The 21,471-nt window shown below is 39.8% G+C and overlaps 1 protein-coding gene across 2 annotated transcripts; it reads left to right on the top strand.

Moving 5' to 3' along the window:
• Window positions 1-203: 203 nt before the first annotated feature.
• On the top strand, window positions 204-17,855 carry ccdc85al (coiled-coil domain containing 85A, like). Of its 2 annotated transcripts, none has more exons than XM_055221933.1 (5): window positions 204-270; window positions 394-892; window positions 1,924-3,010; window positions 15,457-15,514; window positions 16,818-17,855. In XM_055221933.1, exons 2-5 carry the CDS (start codon window positions 641-643, stop codon window positions 16,834-16,836), a joined length of 1,416 nt encoding a protein of 471 aa, XP_055077908.1. In that variant the 5' UTR covers window positions 204-270; window positions 394-640; the 3' UTR covers window positions 16,837-17,855. The 2 variants fall into 2 exon arrangements, with proteins under 2 accessions (XP_055077908.1, XP_055077912.1); XM_055221937.1 differs by having other exon boundaries at window positions 258-892; window positions 1,924-2,894; window positions 2,942-3,010.
• The last annotated feature ends 3,616 nt before the right edge of the window (window positions 17,856-21,471 follow it).

Below are 21,471 nucleotides of genomic sequence, written 5' to 3'. Positions count from 1 at the left end.
TATTTTTAACAGTTTTAGTAGAACAAAATTGGTGGTGCATATTTATTCATAACCGCTAAACCTACTTCTCATTTGAAAAACTTGCTTCAAATAATAGGTCTACTGTAGTATACTAGGTCTAATGCTAGTATGAAAGATGACCGCTAGATGGCGCTTGGATCCTTCTATATATCTGGAGTAACCACGAGCTCTGGATGGAGCCGAAGAGAGGGAGTCCTCCTCACGCAGCCTCCTCTCCTCTCAAACTGAACACAGCCCATCTGTTGGCAGGTGTGCACTGACTCTTTCTCCTCTGAAGCTCCACTCACTACATGCTACGTCCTGCATTGGATTTGGGCTTGTTATCCGGAACAAAAGGCTAACCTCACGTTTGTTTTTGCATCTATTCTGAAGCTACCTCTGATCTGAGGATGTTGCAGCGATAGACAAGAGCTTCCTCTTTTATTGTCACACTCAGCCGGCATCCTCAGCTGTTGCTCCGCAGAGTCTGAAGTCGGAAGCAACAGAAAAGGCCAAACTATGCGACTGGGCACCAGACGGTAGCCGGATCCACGCTATATCCGACTCCGGAGCGGATGCGAGCGGAGATTGCTCGCGAGCAGAGGAGTATTTTCGCTTTGTTGGAGTCGGAGCCGTGCCCATGGAGAAGTCGACTCCACCGCCCCAGCCTCAGCCCCAGGTCCAGCTGTCGATAGCGAAGACCGAAAGTCCCGCGGAGGACATCTCGGGTCTCACGGACGATGAGCTGCAGAAGTGGAGCAAAGAGGAGCTGGTGCGAAGGCTTAGACGCTCCGAGGCCGACAAGATGAGCGTGATCCTGGACCACGGCAATCTTATCCGAGAGGTCAACCGCAGCCTACAGCTTCACTTGAACGAGATCAGGGGGCTCAAGGTGAGGGGGCGCGCTGACAAGATGAGATCATAGCTTTAACGCGCACCTGGGCACGCGCACACGATATTCAGGTGTTTTAGGAGATTGACCGTTAACCATGGAGTTTGTGATTGACAGTGGGTGCACTACTGAATTGCCACTTAACTTTTCCATAGTCAGAATATGCAGTCTACAGCACATCATTTAGCCCACTTTAAACAAATACTGGGAGCCAATATAAAAGGAGTGCCCCCCTCTCCACCTTTAAAAATCTGCTGTCCAGATTTCTCTTTGTGTCTATTCTTAGACTAGCTGCCACAGCTTACATTCCTGGAGTCCTGCATATTATAAGCAATGTAGTTTTTGTTAAAACAATACTGCATTTCATAGTTTGTAGAATAGATGTTTGGTGTCAGAGGAGTGACATTGTTTGCAGTTTATATAAATAACAGCCTGTCCACAGATCCGAGCTGCTAATTACACTGTGAAAAGCTGCAGGGTAAAGAGCAGCATAAAGCTGGAGTATACAGGAGAGATGTGTGTCATTGGTGGTTTACTCACCTACTACTTATATTACTAACAGGGGTTTTGCTTGTATATATAACTTTATTGAATTCACCTTTTTCTGATCATTTAATAATAGCCTAATAGTAATAATGCTTTATACTTGTAATGAACTTTATAAGCTTGACAAGCTTTTCAAAGTGCCACATTCTAGTCATTATTCCACCCTGTTGATGGTACTTCTGTAGCCACAGCTGCTTTGGGGTAGACTGATGGAAGTGAGGCTGCCAGTCTGTGCTATCAACTAATTGATTAATCATTCGCGTGAACACATTCATAGTTTGCTATATTGAGAGGTTACTACTCATGCTGTACTACTACTACTACTACTTCTACTTCAACTCTACTACATTACTAACTACTTTAAGTTATAATATTAAATATATACCTTTAAATATTTCTGAGAGTAGATGAAACAATGCCACAGTAGATTTATTTTGTATTTTTGCATTGGTCTATGCCCATCCCTATATTTTGTTTCGTTCCAGGACATTAACCAGAAGCTGCAGGAAGACAATCGTGAGCTGCGGGACTTATGCTGTTTCCTTGACGATGACCGCCAGAAAGGCAAGCGTGTGTCCCGGGAGTGGCAGCGTTTAGGCCGCTACAGCGCTAGCATCATGCGCAAAGAAGTCTCACTGTATCTCCAGAAACTGAAGGAGCTGGAGCAGCGCCAGGAAGAAGTCATCCGGGAGAATATGGAGCTAAAGGAGCTGTGTTTGATGCTGGATGAAGAGAAAGGCTTGGCGTCAGGAGGAGGAGGCGGGACAGGAAGTGGAGGTGGTGTAGGGGGCTGCCGTAACTCCATAGATAGTCAGAACAGTCTGTTGTTGGTGCCTGGACAAGGACTTCTCATGAGAGATGTGGGAGATGGTAGCAGTACATCCAGTGCAGGTAGCGCCGAGAGTTCAGACCATCCACATCACAAGCAAACGCATCTGACTGTGGGCGTGGCCAATGTGGGTAGCGCTGTAGACAAGGGCAGCCCGGAGATAGTGCACAAGCCCAGGTGCAGCAGCATCAGTGCGATAGGGGGTATAACCGGTTTAGACCGGGACATGTCCAGTCCTGAGCACCCTGCTGGGCGCCACCGCAGCACCAGCTTAGAGTACCCCTACACTCTACCCCAGCTGTGCCGACCTCGCTGCGGGTCCATCTCTGTGCCTGACCATAGCCGAGTCATGAGGGGACTGAGCCCGGAGAAATATGGCAGGAATATTGGGGGCCGGAGTCCAGAGCAGCACCCAAAGCACCACAGCTCTGATTTAGTCCTGGGGCAGAGGCAACACTACCTGGGCACGGGGGGCAGCGGGGAGCTCTTCCAAAGGCACCATAGGAGTAGCATCAGCAGTACAGGATGTGGAAGTCCCGAACATCGCCAGGGGCATCAGGGGTCATCTGAACTTCATGAGAAAAGTTTTGTGGTCCAAGGAGGGAGCCCTGAGACACACCGACACCAGTATAGTATGAGCCCAGACCATGCCAAGTTTGGGAGCCCAGGGAGAGAGGGGCAGAGGAGGGCCAACACGGACGAACTGTCACCCCACCATCGGACCATTTACAACGGCATGAACGGTAGGTTTGTGTGCATGTTCGCCATATTGGAATATTAGCCCACCACCTAAAATAGCAATTTGTCAAGAGAATTTTTCGACATCTAATATTATTATTTGATTCGGTTGCTTATGTCCTTTTTTGCTTGTGTACCTGATGTGTGAGTTTGTGAAACACTGAGACCTTGCCAGGAGTAAAAAATATATCTTTCAGATATTTAGCCACTACTGTTTTGCAATATTGATTTTGTGTTGAGATGTGGGTTGGTTATGTAGCATGGAATGAAACACTAGAACACAATTTTTGAATATCTAGTAGGTTTTTCCAGTTTTTCAGTCCTGATATTACTATTGATACTTTGGCTTTGGTATTTGTCGATATTTGATATTAACCAATATTAGACTTCTAGACCCAAATTTTCCAGTAAATAGTCTTTTAACATCCAATAAGAGGCCCACCCAGGATATCTGTTGAACTAATATCATGGAGCCGTTACCTGATCCAGCAAATTTCGATACCAGTATCAGTATCAGTGCATCTCTAATATCTAGTGATGACTTAAAATATATTTCCTGAAAATAGCTGTGATGTTCCCACTATCAGAAACCACAATGTCATAGTATTCATGGTGGTCTCCGTGAAGTCTGTGAGGCTTAAGCATGTAGGAGTGGAGGAGGAATTTCAAAGTAGTGACTTGGCTGCTCTTTAAATACCCCACGGCGGCCGATAATGATTTCTCAGGTCCGGGGGAAAAGTGCTGAGTGGCATAATGCTGGCAGAAGATAAAGGACAAACTATTCAAGGTGAAATATTAGCCGGACTGCAACCACTCTAAAGTTACAAGAGACACGGAGGCTTTATACAGTAATGTAAACAGGTTTTTAGAAGGTAAATGCCACTTTTCATGGTTATTCGATTGATTTGGCACCACTTAGCAAGGCTGGTGGTTGTGTAAGACTCTAAATCATTAATATACAGTCCAGCCAGAATCCTCAACTGTAAAACTAGCGCTTCCTCATTTAATTATTTGTATATTTGCAAATCCAATGCAGCATTATCATTATTATTATTATTATTATTATTATTATTATTATTATTATTATTATTATTATTATACTTGCTCTAAACCTTTGCACTGTCTTTATGTCTGACCTTAGCCATCCTTCCTGGCAGCACACATGCACAACTTTTGATTTTGATCTGCTTTTTTAACTCGTGACCGCAGAGCACTCTTGTAGTTCCATAGGGGTTTTAGTCTTGATGCAACCTGAAACCCTGCAGTAGGGAGTCCGTATACAGCCCACACAGTATTACTGCATCGGAAATCCTCAGCAGATTGTTGTGAGAGCACGGCACTATCAGACAGGGACCGTTAAATATGTGGAAAAATAGGAGTTGTTTTGATGAGTGACCAGATTAACTGATGAATGTATTTGATGAGTATTCCCATCTCACAGAAGATGTTAAGTCATTTTTTTAGTCACTTTTTGCCTGTTTTTTCTCACTTGTCTTATAATCTCTGGTCCAGATCAGAGCCTTTTCTTCTCCTGTGTGCTGATGACCACTGACTGTTTATAAAGGAGGTGGGGTGACCAAATTATTGTGGATATTGACCACTGAAGATCCTGTCAATATCTACATGGGTCATTAAACACAAGCAAGTCATAAAAAATCCACAGTACAGCATTGGAGGAGTGTCGGGCTGTTTGCAGGCAGGCTTGTGCGTTTTCATAAATAGACTGGTTTATAGTTGGTAGATCGTAGTTGTTCATCATGTTTCCATTAAAAGTGCAGATGAAGTAAAGCGAGCAGTTATGTGTCACGCTCTGACCCATCATGACAGCCGTGCCCTTTTTTTGGATGGAGAGCAATTTTAATTCCTGTGACAGTGTAGTGCACTCCACTTGCTTGGATTATCCTCTAAGCCTTTTGCTGAGTATTATTATGCACAAACAGTGTTTGGTTGATGCACTTCCACGTCTTACTCAGGGTCACTACTGCGGCCTTTTATTTGGACAAATGAAAGACAAGCATTTGTAACAGAAGCTCAAGCAATTTAGACTCAGGCAAAGTCCTAAATAAATACAAACAACAATGTCATGTCTTTGACCCTTTCATACAGAGTTCTGTTGCCTCTTCTCAAAGCTTTTCAGACAAGCCTAAGTTCACTAACTCACTATATTAGGGCAGCATTTTCTAAATAGTAATGTATATTTGGGCATAAAGGCATAAACAAACACATTTAATCTAACAATGCAATGCCCTGACCCATATTTGATTATGAAACCAGATTGTAAGTATATGTAACTCTAAGCAGTATAAACACTGTAACCTGCCAATTCAGTAGTGACCCAGATCAAACATCTGTCTTTTCTGTTGCGATAGCATCTCATTTTGTGGACCATAGTAATCCACTGCAGCCTCCTGACCCAGTCTGAAGGCCTGACTGTTCACTATAAGCCAATAAGATCTGCACGCCACAGTGGGGTTATTTCAAAAGGAGAAAAGACTTAATCATGTTTTCTGCTTTAGTAATCGCTGGTTCTGCATATTAGCTTAAGCTGTGGTGATAATCAGTGAGAGGAAGGAGCGCTATGGGAGCATCTCTGCCCTTGTGATGCTACTATACCACACACACATATTTTTGTAACAAGACTCAACAGTGAAGCTGCACGCATGGTCAGACATAGGGCCATGCATGCAGCTTTATTGCAACTGAATCGAGCTGGCGCAATTATCAAATCGCAAAGATTGCAATTTAGATAATAGAACATCCTTTGAACCTTATCTGTTGAACAAACAAAGACTTCAGCAAATATGTTCTGAAATTCATGCAATTCTTGTATTAGTTTATCAGTTCATATCCCCTATCGCACTATATTCGTTTACCAGTTCATATTTCACTTCATACTTCAATTCCCTCAAATGTTAGTGATCCTGGGGTTGTTTACAATGTGCACTCTGAACAGAATCCTATAAAACAGTTTATTTTTTTAATATGATCTTGCCATGATTGTTCATGGTTTAATATTTCTATCCCTGTTCATGTGGTGTATTTACCCACAATTAAATTAATCCAACTTTCTTTCATTCACATGTATAATTGTTGCATTGATTTGTGCTAACCCTTCAGCTTATTATAACCAAGTGCCTGCCAACGCAACTGGAAATCGTCTCTAAAACTCCGACCCCAAGGTAATGTATTGTGCCTCTCACCAGTCACGCTTAAAACCCAACTATCTCTCTCCTCTTCGTCTTTCCCTAATTGGCTGCCAGTGTGAATCGCAGCTGTCCGGCAGAGAGAGCTCTGATTGCAAAGACCTCAGAGGAAGTGCAGAGAGCCAGCCTGAGCTGTGGTAGAAAGAACTGGAGGAAGTGTTTGAGTGGATTACTGGCTGTTTGTTCCCTCCTCTCAGTACATCTCCCTTTGGCTTCATCCGCATCAGAAGCACCAGGCAAGTGGACGGAAAGCCTCTTCTCCACAAATAGTGACGTCAAATGGGAGAATGGAGCCGCAGCTTGTCAGAATGTGACTGGTATTAAGAAGCAAACAGGGCAACTTTCACCACAGAGCCTGTTTAAAAGTGGGGATAGCTGGGGTGTTTAACTTGGAAGAGAGTTCAAACTTTTCAACTCTCTCAGTAACAGTGGTAAATATTGTAAATGTTGCACTATCATATAATATGCAACACAGTAAACAAGTATAATTTATTAGTTTGCATTTTTAAATTTAGTCATATGTGCCAGTCAAATTTTGTATGCATAAATCGGTGCAATAAGTAAATAAGTGTAAATGTAAAGAAGTTTATAAAGGTTAAGCTCTTGAGGTCTTTCAAGGGGAGGGAGTGTGAGCCACATGTGTCTGTAAGCGCTGATCATTAATATCAAATGCTTCCTCTAAATGCTTTCGTGGCATTTCTAATTACACCTGAGACTAATTATCCAAAACAGAGGAGCCTATGGGCACTCAGCAGCACTAACCAACCACTGTCACTTTGTTTATCTGCCCTGCTGTCACTGCTGTCTCTGTAGCTTTGAATCATTTTTTTCCATTGCAGGTAAATTCAACATATTCCTTACTGGTAGTGAAGTTATAGTACACAATACACACAGCTTAACTGACTATTGAATCTATAACAGAAAGAGTTAATACAACGAATGATGAAAGACTCAACTTTGATTTCACAGTGGCCAAATTTACATCGGGTGAAGACAGAAAAACTTTGTAAAATGCAGTCCAATGGAAAATCTGATATTGCTGAAGATCCTGTCCTTATATGTCCTTGATGTGTGTGTTTTCAACTTTCCCTTTGTTACTTACCTCCCAATTTATTCAAAAAAGCATTCACTTACCATGTAACTGCGTTATGATGTACGATTAATTTTTCAGTAACCACTTGACAATGGTTGTTTTGAAGAGACACAGCGTAAAACTACAACGACTCAAGGCAAGCCAACTTGAAAATCATGAATGAGCAAGGAGACAATGTAACCAAGATAAACCAAAGATTTTAAATGACAAAAATGTCAACAACCATGAACTGCAATAGAGGAGATTATTGTCAAAGCTGCAGGTCAAACCCTGAGATATCTGACAAAGGTCCCTCCCACGGTAGCAGTCTGACTCAGTGGAGCGGTTGAACCCAGTGAGCTGAAAGAGAGCGAGCTAAGGCCAGGTAATTAAGTGGAAGTGCAGCGGTGCCGTGTACACGAGCAGGGCTACAGGGCCGCGGGGAGCCTGTGCTGTCCCAAAGTCTCTAACCACAGTCAGTTATGTTGGATTTACTTCAGCCATGTCAGAGCGGGAACTCAGTGAACAGGTGAAGCGCAGGACAGGGAGAATGCAAAAGGAGAAGGCTTGTTAAATCCAAGGCCATGGTTCTCGGACGGAAAAAGCCTTGCCCTCTCCAGGTGGGTGGAGAGTCACTGCCCCCAAGTGGAGGAGTTCAAGCATCTCTTGTTCACTAGTTCATTATAATGGATGGATGAGATTTTATATGATGTTATTGTACAATGACAATGACGTGAACTGAACTCTATTGATTTTACTGCATATTTTCAATTTTTTTTCCAAAATGTCACTAAATTCTGTTTCAATTCTTACAACCTTCAATTTTATTATTTGGTTTGGACTCAGAGGAAGTCCTTATGTGTAATCTTTAATGAGAAATATTTTTAAAATAATCAAAAAAAATAATCTTTACACAATCTGAAGTGAACCATTATTTGTAATATAATGACAACAGCATATGTGCATTCATATTCAAGTACAGAGGCATTTATACATCTTTAAATATTTCATCTAAATAAGAAAAGGAGTTTTTTTGTTTTTTTGTTTTGTTTTTTTTCCAGTTCCACATATGTAAAAAACAACAGATTAGTGATGGAGTGAACAGTGGAATGGAGTGTACCATATCTTTGCGCTGATGCAGTCTATAAAAAGGATTAGATCTGCTGCAGTAACAGTGAAATGAAAAAGCTAAAGAGAAAGAAAAGATTGGTACATATTCCTCTATTATTTGTGGTATACATTATATTTTCAGCTTTTCCAATAGAGTATTGACAATAACAATGAAATACTTGAATAATGGGATGTATACAGTTCACAAGAAGCCTATTCAGCAGAACTGTAGCCTATATGCTTCCTCACTAACAGAATACATTCCAGTTTCTTGAATTTTCTCTTTTTTTCTTAGATTGCTGCATTCACTCTGTGCTGTGTGTGGGTAGTTTGAATCACTGGTCCAGCCCTGATGCTTTTCCATAGCCACAGTCTCCAGTCTTCAGTAGAGCTGATAACATATCAGGCGTATAGCATGTCAGAACAGCTGCAGCTGCCAGCATCATTATTCTCCTCCTTCACATCTCAGATATATTTATCCATTTCCTCAAGAGTTTGTGTATATCCTGTCTCTCCACTATGAGCTCTGTACATCCGATGCTCTTCCTGACCTGAACACACAGACTGCACTGGTGTTGGTTTCCAAAGAACAATGATCTACAGACAGCTACAAGTATTTATGGGACAACTTTATTGTGTTGTCATTTGGTCATGAGATGAACTTGTTTGAAAGTTAGATAACACTTTATAATATACTTTTTAATAGAAAGCATACACAAATACTACATTGAAGGATTCAGGCTTTGTAAATGCTTATGAACACTCTAACCTTACAATGAGTTAAGACTTTATTTATTTGAGGCTGATTAAAGTGTAGAAGTAAAGTGTAGTTATTATAAGGTGGTACAGAAAATGGTTTGTTAAGTTATGAAAATATGCAAAAAATATGTAATGATTATTAGCTAAAATATTTCAACTTTATTATGTGTAAAGAGTAGATACTAACATTGAAATTGTACCACGTAGTCCGCATCACTTAATCTCAAATAATGTGGGATACAATGATAATCTCTACAAATAGCAACATTTATGACAGATCTCAAATGAATCATTTCAGACGCATTAATAATGTGATCTTTCTGTTTCCTATAATTCTATTGCTTTTTTACCACCCATGTCTTATTTTATTAATGTGAGGGAGGTGTGATAGTCATGTATTTTAAGAGCTGTGTAAATTCATTCCACACTCGTCTAACCCTGGAGCTCATACATAGCACTGTTGTCGGCTTTGGGCTATGCATGGGTATTATGGTGTGGAATTTGACATTTTATACAGATTTTTTGAGACTGCCTGGATGACAAGTGTAAGATATTTTCAAGGCTGTGTAAATAAATCTAAGTCATGACCTAAAGCAGGGTTTGAGGACTGAAGGTGTGAGGGAAATACAGAAATGGAAGAAGTAAACCACACACTGTAAATAATATCAAGTTTATTGAAATAAGTAAAACTATTGCTATGACTGGACAAAAAGTATTATTACTACTACTTCTACTACTCCTACTACTCCTACTACTACTACAAATGAACTACTGTTACAACTATATTCCATCCACTACTACTTCTACACACCTACAATTCATGATATTAATGACACCCCATATTACTGTATCTTCCAACTAAGTAAGTACTATTTATGTATCACCAAGGTCAACAGATATTTTGAATCCATTTGTGACTCCCCCTCTGTCATTATAACAAAGTAAAGTTACTCTGAAATAAAAGTGCGTATAGTTGGCAGGGTCTGAAGCTTATCCTCACCTGCTCCATTATTGATGAGGACTGAGGAGTGATGGTGGTGACAAGTTAAAATGGGACAACAGCAGTTTATCTGGCAAATGCCTCCTTAAATATTTAATCCGCCTCAGAGAGTGAGAGCAGAGTGCACCGCTGTAAAATGACAACACTGGAGGCCTGTGTGAAGTGGGGCAGAAAAACCAATGGATTTAACAATACCATGATTTATGTTGTGACAGCACTCAAGTCAGTGCGTCTCCACGGTACAACGTGAACCCTGTGGGATCTCTGCTTTTGTCACTCATCAAAACCAGAGAGAGATATGATCTTTTCACTTGTTGGTACTTATTTATACTAATACTTATCTTGTTTTGTATTGTATTGTATCTGGTATTTATTTTTCAGAATCAATACAACAAGGAATAGTAGTTAACAGTAGCTCAGTTGGTACAAGTTGAGTGTTTGTTCACTGATCCGAATGTTGGCGGTTTCGAATCTTGCGCTCAGCATAAACACCACTGGTAGAGCAGTCAGATCCACTGACCCACAAGTTGGTGGTGTGATTTCAGCTCCCACAGATGAACACTGTCGTTGTGTCCTTGGACAAGACACTTAACCCCCACTGACCCCAATGTCTGCATACACTCGTGTCTGAATGGGTGAGTGGTTCCTTGATGTAAAGTGCTTTGAGTGCCTGAAGGTGGAAAAATTCTATTTAAAAATGTGACCATTTACCATTTTGTGTTTACTCAAAAGACTCAAATCAATTTACTTAGGCCATTAGTTTTATCGTAAAGTAAAAAATTCACCATTACATTAACTATTACTACTTCTTCTACAACTGGTACTACTACCATTACTACTACTGCAGGTTGTTACAATTACTACGATTGCTAATACCACTACACCAGTTCTTCACCCATGCTGATAGTTACATTTGTATGTGAGTGGATGCTGAAATATATTGTGTGTATTTGTGGGTTTCTGCTCCCTGTTTATAGGTGGTATTTTGAGGACTTTTGCCAATTCACTGCATAACTTATATCTGTATTACTTGGGTCCACGGGTTACAAAATGCTGCAGCAGTTGGTATATAAACCAATCGCATTTGGCATGCAACATAATCACATGTGGAAGTATACATTTCATGATTTATTTAGTAAAAAGTAAATGATCATTTGAGTTTAGGTAAGTGCCTGTGTGTTTCTTCCTGTGCCTGGGACTGTAACTTCATTATAAAGATAACAGATAAAGGACAGCTCCTCTGTGTCAGTGAATGGCAGCTGAGTTCATGTCTGACAGTGTCTCATACTGGGCAGAATCCACTGGCCAAAAGCAGTTTGTTTCTATAAATAAGTCCAGTTCTGACGCATGCATTTTGAATAGTGGTCAATTTATGCTCTTGTCTGGGCTTTCTGTAAGATGGCATTTAGAGTTTCACTTGACTTGATTGACTTTATTTTTTTAATTTTATACTTAACAGAGAAGGGGGCCATACGTTGAAAGGAAAAAAAAAACATGTCCACACAACTATGAAAAAAATGGGTGTGGTGTTGACCTCTGGAATGCTTTAGACAAATGTATGAAAGCCTGTACTGACTTCTGTGAATTTAAAAGAACTCTCACATTATATATGTTAGAAAATATGAAGATCATAAGAACTGAAGTTAATTGAACTGAATAATAATAATAATAATAATTGCAATGCGCTTTACAGGCTTGTCAAAGCCTCTCAAAGTGCTACACTATAGTCATTATTCATTCATTTCCACACTTGGTGATGGTAAGCTACTATTGTAGCCACAGCTGCCCTGGGGAGACTGACGGAAGCGAGGCTGCCAATCTGCGCCATCGGCCCCTCCGACCACCACCTATCATTCACACACACGCCACTGTCGCCCCCCGAATACTGTTGTTGCATTGTATATTTCTGTTGTGTGCTTTTGTGACTCAATCACTATAACATACTCTTGTATTACTGTATTATGTGTAATAGAATTTAAAATATGCTTATATTTTAAATTGTATTTAAATTCTGCAGACATAGCACACAAAGCAGCTAACTACATTATATATATATATATATATATATATATATATATATATATATATATATATATATATATATATATATATATATATATATATATATATATATATATATATATATATATATATATATATATATATATATATATATTCTTAACAGTACAGTAGCAGAATCATATAAGGTTACACTATAGTAAACATCTAAACATCTTCTGAGAGCAGGTGGCAGACTCCATCAGAAGAGGACCAAGCCTTTAAAGATGACTTGGTTAACATGTAAATTGCAGAATGTCTGTATTATAACCGTATGAACAGTGAACAATATCGCGTCTCTATCTCTGGTTGTTGTGAATGGGTTGTTTTGCTTCATGCTGTTACAGTGATATCTTTCTCACTGCTTGTCTGCTATGGCTTTACAGAAGGTCATTTTTCTACTATGCATCTCCACAGGCTTCCCTCTGCCCAATGGGCCTAAATTATTGATGTGGCAGATTTTTAGGATATAAGGGAACGGCCATGTGAAATTACCTTGTATTGATCCTGTAAGTTGAGCGAAGTGCACAGGGAGAGGAGGGCGGCACACCAAAGCAGCTCTGAATGGAGTGGTGCTTGTTTACGAGCCTGATTCAGACATCAATGGTGTGTTGATTTGTTTTGATCTGTTTCTGAAAATGATACTATTTGTTAAAGGGTTTCTGCTGTTTACAAAACCACGTCTATATTTCATGTGTCTTTATCTGACTAAACATTTTGAGAGAAATCAGTATTTTTGTATGAGAATGTATACTTTTCGATACCTTGGCGTGTCGATATTGATATTTTGGTATCTATCTGCCCATCACATGTGAACCTAATGTGTGTATCTTCGTTGTGAGAGAGTGTACAGTGCACTTATTAAAGACAAAAGGTATTCCCTGTACAAAATGGAAGGTTATTTATTATGGGACCAGACTCTCCCAAACTAATCAACATGTCTTTATGAGTGAATTTAAAGCCTTCTCAGCTCATGGGTGAAAGTAATCACATTATTGGTGTATCTGGGCTTGACCTGCTGCCATAATAAATCCCATTTAGCTTATAATGCTTTAGCCATAAGTAAATCAACACATTGTTTGAGGATTTCCCAAATTGTCCTTGAACTGTGCTGGATACAAGTATGGCCAGACATCGATCTGGTTTTAAAGGGATTTTCTAGGTTTGGCTGTGTGGCATTAGCCGTGTGGACAGAGCAGCAGTTTGTAATCTTGTGACTGGTGTGTGACTACTAACCTTGAGACTGAAAATCCATTTAAGCTAATTGCTTGTGCTTGAGCAGTCAAGGTTTGAGTCCTAAGACCCTGAACTGTGAGAGCTTGACGTGTTGAACAAGAAGCTGTATTGTATGAGCTGTTATACAACACATTGTATCACTAATAACAGCAGAAATTCAAATTGTGGTCTTTGTATTTTCACATGTATTTGGAATGATTTACACGATTTGAATGGCAGCTGTCAGAACTGATCTGAAAAATTGCTTACACCAAGATGGGACCAAAATTGTGAGTTTACCATTGCAAATCACAAGTATTTGGAGTGTACACATTCACCCTGAACTACAGGATCTCCCCCACTTGTGGAGTTTATGATATAGGTCTCCATCAGCACTTTATAATGCTGTGCTAACATGAGGCTTGTTTGACTAAGCTTTGTCTCGCTCAGACCTGGTTATGAGCTGAGGAGCAGAGGGGCTCCACCCTTGTTACAACAACACGCTCTTCAGATGTGATTGTTTTTGGAGAATAATCTTGAACACATCTGGATCTGGTTTACTTGACTTTTTACTTGAAGGGTATATTTGATGCTGCACAGCCTCATATTCAGTCTAAACTCTCATTTCAACAACACTCAGCCAACCATTGATTTGTGGGATTTGACATTTACCTTTGAGATGAGTTTCAGCTTCATGTGATGACCTTAGTTAGCTAATTTATTCTATTACCTTAGCATAACTATAAAGAAATTATCATTCCATTTGTCATGTATTGAACGATTAGTCGATATAATCATTATTGTGACAGGCCTACTTAAAGTACAAAATCCGTTTGGTTTTGCTCACCCAGCTTTGCCCACCCCATCTTTAGACCAGTTTCATATGTCTTTTGTGAACTGCTTTGCACCCTTTCCCCAAACAAAGATAAACAGAAAGAGAGAAGAGCCAGAGACATGGGTGAAGATGGGTACTGAAATCTTTAGCCCGAGTCTGCGGTCACAAGAGCCACATGAATCTTTAATGTGAGGAGAGAAATGTGCTGAAAACATGATTACGGACGCATAGAGAAGAGAGGGCCAGAGAGACAAAGGAGCAGATTTACAGAGAACAGATAAAAGAACAGTTTTGGAGGGCAAATAAAGGTAGTAAGTGAATTTAGGGCTGAACGGCTTTAGGCAAAGGCTGCTATACTTTCTGTAGCTGTTGAAATTCAAGACTAAACTGTTCTCCAAATCAGAATAACACCATTTTGTTTTGACAGCAACATTTTTCAGATAGCAGAGATAAAACAAAGCCTGGCCTCTGATCCCTGTCATGGAGATAAAGTCAGCGCTGCCCTCTGGGGTATTCGCACACTTATAGTCCGACAGATTCACACAGATGATGGGTTAAGATGCTCCAGACAAGACAAATAAATATGTACTGTTTTATCTCCTGCAGAAGGATGCTGGGGCAAATATTGCCTTGTGCTGATAGGAGGTGGCAGAGTGGTTAGCTTGTAGTGCTGTCGAGATGTTGCAGCTTCCCCAGAAACATGTGGGGGCTGGATTAGGTTGGTGAATCAGAATTGCCCATTGTGAATGAACTGAGGCTGCAAATTGTTTTAATTAAATAAGCTTTTAATTGCCACCTTCTTATCACACGACCCTACCTGCCATATAGACTTATGTGTGCGACTCCTTTGTTCATTAAAAAAGGTTTTATTAGGAATTCCTATGCTGACAAGGCATCTGCATATACAGAAAAAAATGCATACTTTGATGACAGACTATGAAGCATTTTTCTACTGTGTAACCATATATTATCATTGTGTTTATTATACTCATAAACTGTCTGCCTGCGCTGCCCCTTGTATTCCCTGTTGGTTTACACAATATTTTCTCTTCAATCGTCATGTTTTATGTATGAGTCGGTTTAACTTGTTGTGTTTTTCTAAATGGACAGATGTCAGCAGTGTATCATTAGTGTAATGAACATGGGCTGGTCCTATCATTTCAAATGCATCTCTCATCTCTGCCTCTTCTTCTTTTCAGCTTTGATATCGGCCGGATGCTGCACCAACAACTGTAGAAACGTCAAGCTATGGGACAGGTAAGAAAAACTAAAGACTACCCCATTAGAATGCATTTGATCTTGCTCTTGCTGATATAGCTCATATAGCTGAATACACATGCTTTAAAGGCGCTCTACCTGATTTTTACTTCAAATTTTGAAAAATCCCGTTATTTTATTTTAAGCAGTTTGCAGAGGTCCAAAGTTATACCTTACTTCATTCCTAGCATCCTAATTGTTCACTGCAATGAGTTTATAAGCACATTTCACAACTTTCAGGGGCCATCACAGTAATGCTAACAACAACTGGCATCTTAACAGTGCATGTCCTGATTCTTGGGAGATAAAATGCTATAATTAGATGCAGGCAGCACTCAGCAGTCTCATTTTTACAATAAGAGCTGCTTATACAACATATTGGTACTGGGGTAAAACAAATGTAGCTTGTCTATACACAAAAAATGTGCCCCTTTAATGCTCACATAAGCTGGCCTCATGATCCTGTGTCATGGCAGCACTGGATGAGTAATATGTTTGCATGCGTGCTGTTGTCCATAGTGTAATCACAGGGCTTACATTGGGGGACACGCTGCTAGAGGTGACCCCCGTTGTCCCCGTCCCGTGAGCTCCTCCACACATCTTCAATCAGGCCCCAGCGGGAGGCCGAGATGCTGCTGTTAATATTTAATGAGAGCAAGACAAGGCGCAGCTCCCCCCGGAGACACTACTGCTCTGACCAACACTGTCACACCAGGTTTTATTAGACGTGTTTTATCCCACACATGAGGGCAATGCACATGTTCACCCTCAAAAAACTGTTAGCTTAGCTGTAATGGGTTAAGAGATAAGGCAGTTGTCAAATCTACAAGGTGTATTTTAATATTATGACTTATAGATACTTAAATCTTCACAATTTATGTGCAAATATTTATGTCAATAAAATTCAATATCGAATGGGTCAAAAGTGAAAATGAAACACCTCACTGTCTACACAGACAAAAGGTTATCATCTTAAAGGTTCACCATGTAACCTGTATGTTTTTATGGAGGTGTTATTACTTTGCCTGGAATGTTCCACAGAGCATTAAGGATATGTATCATACATTTATTCAAAGTACCTTGCTTGTCTCCATAGAGATAGCAATTCAATGCCATACTGTGGAACATTCTAGTCAAAAAAAAGAAAGTACTTTGTGCACTAATTACCCAGTCCAAGCATTACCATCTGTAAATGTGGATGAGTGAGACCCATAAGATTTACAGCAGTTCACCTTGTATCACTTTTAACGGCCTGAAACCATTTGCGTTCCAATGACACATGTGCCCTTTCTTGTCTCTGCAGCTTCGACGCCTCTTCTTGACCATAGCTTGACTTTGCGACTCCCCAAAGAACGGAAAAGACGCCCCCTGCTGTCCTGGATATCTGATCTCCTCTGCTGCAAGTCTTCATATTAGTGACTCAGGATAGTCATTGTAAGGCTATTTCTCCACGTTTGCAACCTTTTCAGTTTCACAAGAATTTTGGATGCGGGCATGTCGGTTTATGAAGGAATTTGTATCGTCCCTGCCAACTGTGAGACTTCCAGGAACGCACAAAGACATGGGAGTTTGCTGCTTACTGTTTACAAAAGTAGACCATCCACAAGAAGCACATTCACCGTTGGCTTCATACCCTTTATTTCCATATTCTTCCCTAGCAGCCATCGTCCTCCAGTAATTTCAAAGGTGCTTGTTTTAATCATCACCAGTGTGTATTGAGATGTATTGTAATATTTTGTCTTTGGGTGATTAGAGTGTGTTCTTCATATCTGCAACTCACAAATCAGGCATTACATTATGACCACTTGCCTATATATACAGCCTCTTACTCCCTTCCGTCAGAAGTTTTGATGGACACCGGGAACCAGCTATTTCTTCATTGAATCGCTGACCTCTACAGACATGGACCACTACACAAGAGCCAGTGTTGTCTTTTAGCTTTGCAGGCACTTGCTGTGTAATATACCCCACAGTTGCCATTAAGCAGACATCACGTGTGCTATTGACGTGTCAGTGGTCATGGTGTAATGCTTGATCAGAGTGTTCATTCAAACTGAACTTTTAAAAGCAAAACTGCAATTGTGTATTTGTCAAAAGCTGTTCTATCCTGTGTCTTAAACCAAAATGGTGGACTTTAGCTGCTCACAGATAATCTACTATTACTGTAGTTCTATAAGATGCAATGTTCAGGTGTCATGTTCTTTTTAGTCATTTTTGCTCCCTCTAAGCGCCTATATACTAAAGCTGGGGAGACACTTATCAGTTTCTCCATATTGTTTTTTACAAGGTCTGAGTAGACTATTGGATTAGTTTTATATCTATATATCTCTACGTAAATATGATATGACTATTATTTTTGACTTACTGGTATTAGATCTATTATATGAAGATGCATATGGAATATATATATATCAAATAATAAACAGTCTTCTTTATGTAAAACACCTTTATGGTTTTGTTTTTATTTTTGCCCTTGAGAGAAATGTATGATGACAAAGTCAGTGTATGGTTTGAATGAGAGGTCAAAGTTCACACTGGGTTTGCTGTAAAGCTCATAATGAGGTTGAAGGGCTAAAGGTCATCTTCAGCTGTAAAGTCTGCTCCAGTGGCTCTGAGGCAGAATATGCTAATGTCATTCCATTCAATCCATGGACCATATATAATAAACACGGTTAGCAGATGCTACTTTCATTTCTTTACCATTTTATGATATGTTTGTTTATGAATTCAGATTTATGGTGATATTATAACATAGACCAGACAAACCTTAACATTCTTTATTAGGGAATTAGCATTAGCCTCCAAATATGGTAATATAACCATTATATAATTTGTTAAACTGACACCCAAGGGTAGACAGATCGGCTAAATTAGTATTTAGATGTTGTTACCAATTTGATGAATTAATTCATTTTGTTGTATACAACAGTGATTTACATCTTCGTTTAATTTTTGGCATCGGTCCACAAAAGCTCTTTCTTTAATTGAAATAACTCACACTGCTATAAAAGATGAAATATTCTGTGTACAGATGGTTACACCCTTTTGAAGGTCATCACAGATGCCAGACACTCCGGGAGTTTGTAGCATAAAGAATGGGCATGTGGTTCACTCAGAAAAGACATATACTGATGTTTTTTTTGTTTTTTTGTTTTTAAATAAAGGCAGGAGGATGTGATCTGACTCATCAGACTGTGCAGCATGATCAGTGTTTAGTGACTCACTCTGCACTGTTTGGACATCCATCCTCCTCCTGTGGGATATCCTGGCACTATGTAAGCTGGGATCAACTGTATACTGACTGAAATTCAGGGGAACCACACTTTTTTTTAATTAGAATAGAATGACCAGAGAGAATGTAGAAATGAAATATACTTTATAATACAACAGACGTTAAAAGTAATGCTAAATAATGAAGGAGGACATAAAATACATAGACATATCTTTATTATCTGCATCTGTCTCTTTTACATTTTACTGTTGTGGCGTCACCTATTTCTAAATGTAAATGCCAATGAGTACTCCATGTCTCTGCATCCCATACTTTGAAGACAATACATAAATCATGACATATTGTGTGCTTACATTCTTCCTCTGCTGTTTTTTTCATTTGTTAGGAAGTTTCATAATGGTTTTATCCATTTGTGATCATTACTGACTCACATACAGTATTTATTATTGATGTCCTGCATGTATATCCTGCCTCCCTCATGTCTGTGCACTATCCGGAGTGAGTAGTACATTCTGCATAGTCATGCTGGTTAGACAGACACAGCTGAGAGCCTCAGACACACCCCTGCATTCCCAGGAATACAAGCCCCATGTGTGTTATCGATCTGGGCTGTAGACACTGTATCTTTGCACTCCGCCAGCACAGTTGTGGTTTCACTTGTTCTCTGTGCATGTGGGTCAGAGCATCTCTCATCTGCTCTGCTGCATTGCACCATGGGCCGTCCTGAGGTTGCCGTCATCCTCTGCCACCGGGGGCATCTTTCCAAGGTTGTGGCGGGTCAATCCTACCCATCTGCATAGCCAGGCCAACGCGAGAGCTAAATCCATAAATACCAGGATCAAATGTGCCCACTGTCAGAGCAGTGAGAAGTCAGGAGGAGGTGTCGAAATTCTCTATGGTCCCAAGTATGAATGTAATAAGATTCAGATTAAAGTAATGTCATTATCTTAATGGTCACTTATTGTGTCATGTTTAAAAACAAAACAATGCTTAGAACATAATTTTCTCAATCTCTAGAAATGTTTTTTTTATTATTTTAATTATGAAACTTCCATAACTGTCCAGTTTGCAAGATTTTTTTTATTATTATTAATTAGTGAGCTTTATTTACATTTTTTTCATCCTTCCTTAATTCTTTAATAAATCTATATTTGGCAAAGTAAAACTGATATTCTGCTATTGGTCTACTACTTTTTTTTTTACGTGGTGGGTCTTTCAGATATTATTTATAGTGAGAATATATAGTTTGTCACTTGCACAAACGCTGTGAGAGGAAATGGCCCTGAGTCTCCTTTTGGCGAGCTGGGACAGGGAGGAGTTTGACAGGGGCTTGGCTCAGCTCCTCTGACTGATGTTTGAGGTTTGGTTTCACTCTCACACCGGGGCTGCTGGGCTGTCCCAATATTAGGAAAACAAAGGTCCCTGTGGTGTACTGTGATATTTCTCTGGTGTCTGAAGCGAGGGATATCAGCTTTTAACTGCAATAGTAAGAGGTGAATAGTGGGGATTGTGGGTTCTCGGCTATGTTCATAATAACATTTGATGGCGTTGGATGTTAGTATCTAAAATCAAGACCAAACCCAGTGAAAAAATGTGCAATACAGAGGTAATCAAATCAAAAATATAACACCAGGAATGAAAAATTTAACTCTTCAAAACTAGAGCAATCCCAAAAATGTACTCAGAAAAAGAATATAACTCTTTAAAAATTCAATTCTCAAAACAGAATCTGGCAACAATGAACTGACAGGGCTGAACGGGACACAAATTTTTTTAATAAAATACCAAGGACGAGAACTATAGGGTAAACAAAAAATTTAAAAATAAGTTGATAGAGAAATTGTGCCAGTCCCACACTTCCAATTCAGTCCTTGTTATCTTAGCCAATGTTATCTGAGGTATAATACTCCCTACAATGGAGGGTGCAGGTTCTGGATGCTGTACTGATAGTAAATACTGTAAGCCTCCTGCATTAGAACTCCAGCCTCATGCTTCTTCTTCCAACTCTAAGGCTAAATCAGTTATTCTACCACATAAAGCACATATGAAACAAACAAAACATTATATATATAACATACACAACACTTTATTAAGCAATAGCTTCTTTAACAAATATCTGTTGTGTTGCAATCTCTCTGAAGTCAAGGTAAAATTCACAGTCCATGTAGGTCATTGTCAGAAGCCCAGAAATGACAGCCCATAGTTAAGAGCCTTGTCTGCTAACGAGCCTCTCTGTTACAATAGGACTTAATTACATCGTCTAATGACTTCACACAGCCCGTCTTCACACACATAGACAGATAACACTCTCTCATTACCACTCCCGGGGAATCTGCGGCTGCGATGGAGGACTTATTAAGGAAAAGGCGCAGATTTTATGGTTAGAGACAACTGGCACTTTCTGGCTGCAGAGCTAGTGCTTCAGAGATGTGTGTTTTACAAGAGACAAGAGGAGGCTTTATTTGATTGTACGAGCAGTGCGGCTATAAGGACACTCAGCCAATTATAGAGAGGCAGAAGGCCACACTGTCCATCATCATTTCCCAGTTCAATTACCTCATAGACGATCACATGGACCACATTTCATTAAGGGAGTAACCCACAGAAATCTCTGCTTTAATATGTTGCATGGAGAAAAAAACAAAAAAACAACAACATATACATTGGCATTTGTTGTGCGGTAAATAAAGGTTTGATTTATCTTAGTCAGTGGTGGAATGTAACA

This window comes from Periophthalmus magnuspinnatus, chromosome 1, assembly GCF_009829125.3.
Source record: "Periophthalmus magnuspinnatus isolate fPerMag1 chromosome 1, fPerMag1.2.pri, whole genome shotgun sequence".
Lineage (NCBI taxonomy): Eukaryota > Metazoa > Chordata > Actinopteri > Gobiiformes > Gobiidae > Periophthalmus > Periophthalmus magnuspinnatus.
This window is presented reverse-complemented; position numbering and strand designations above follow the sequence as displayed.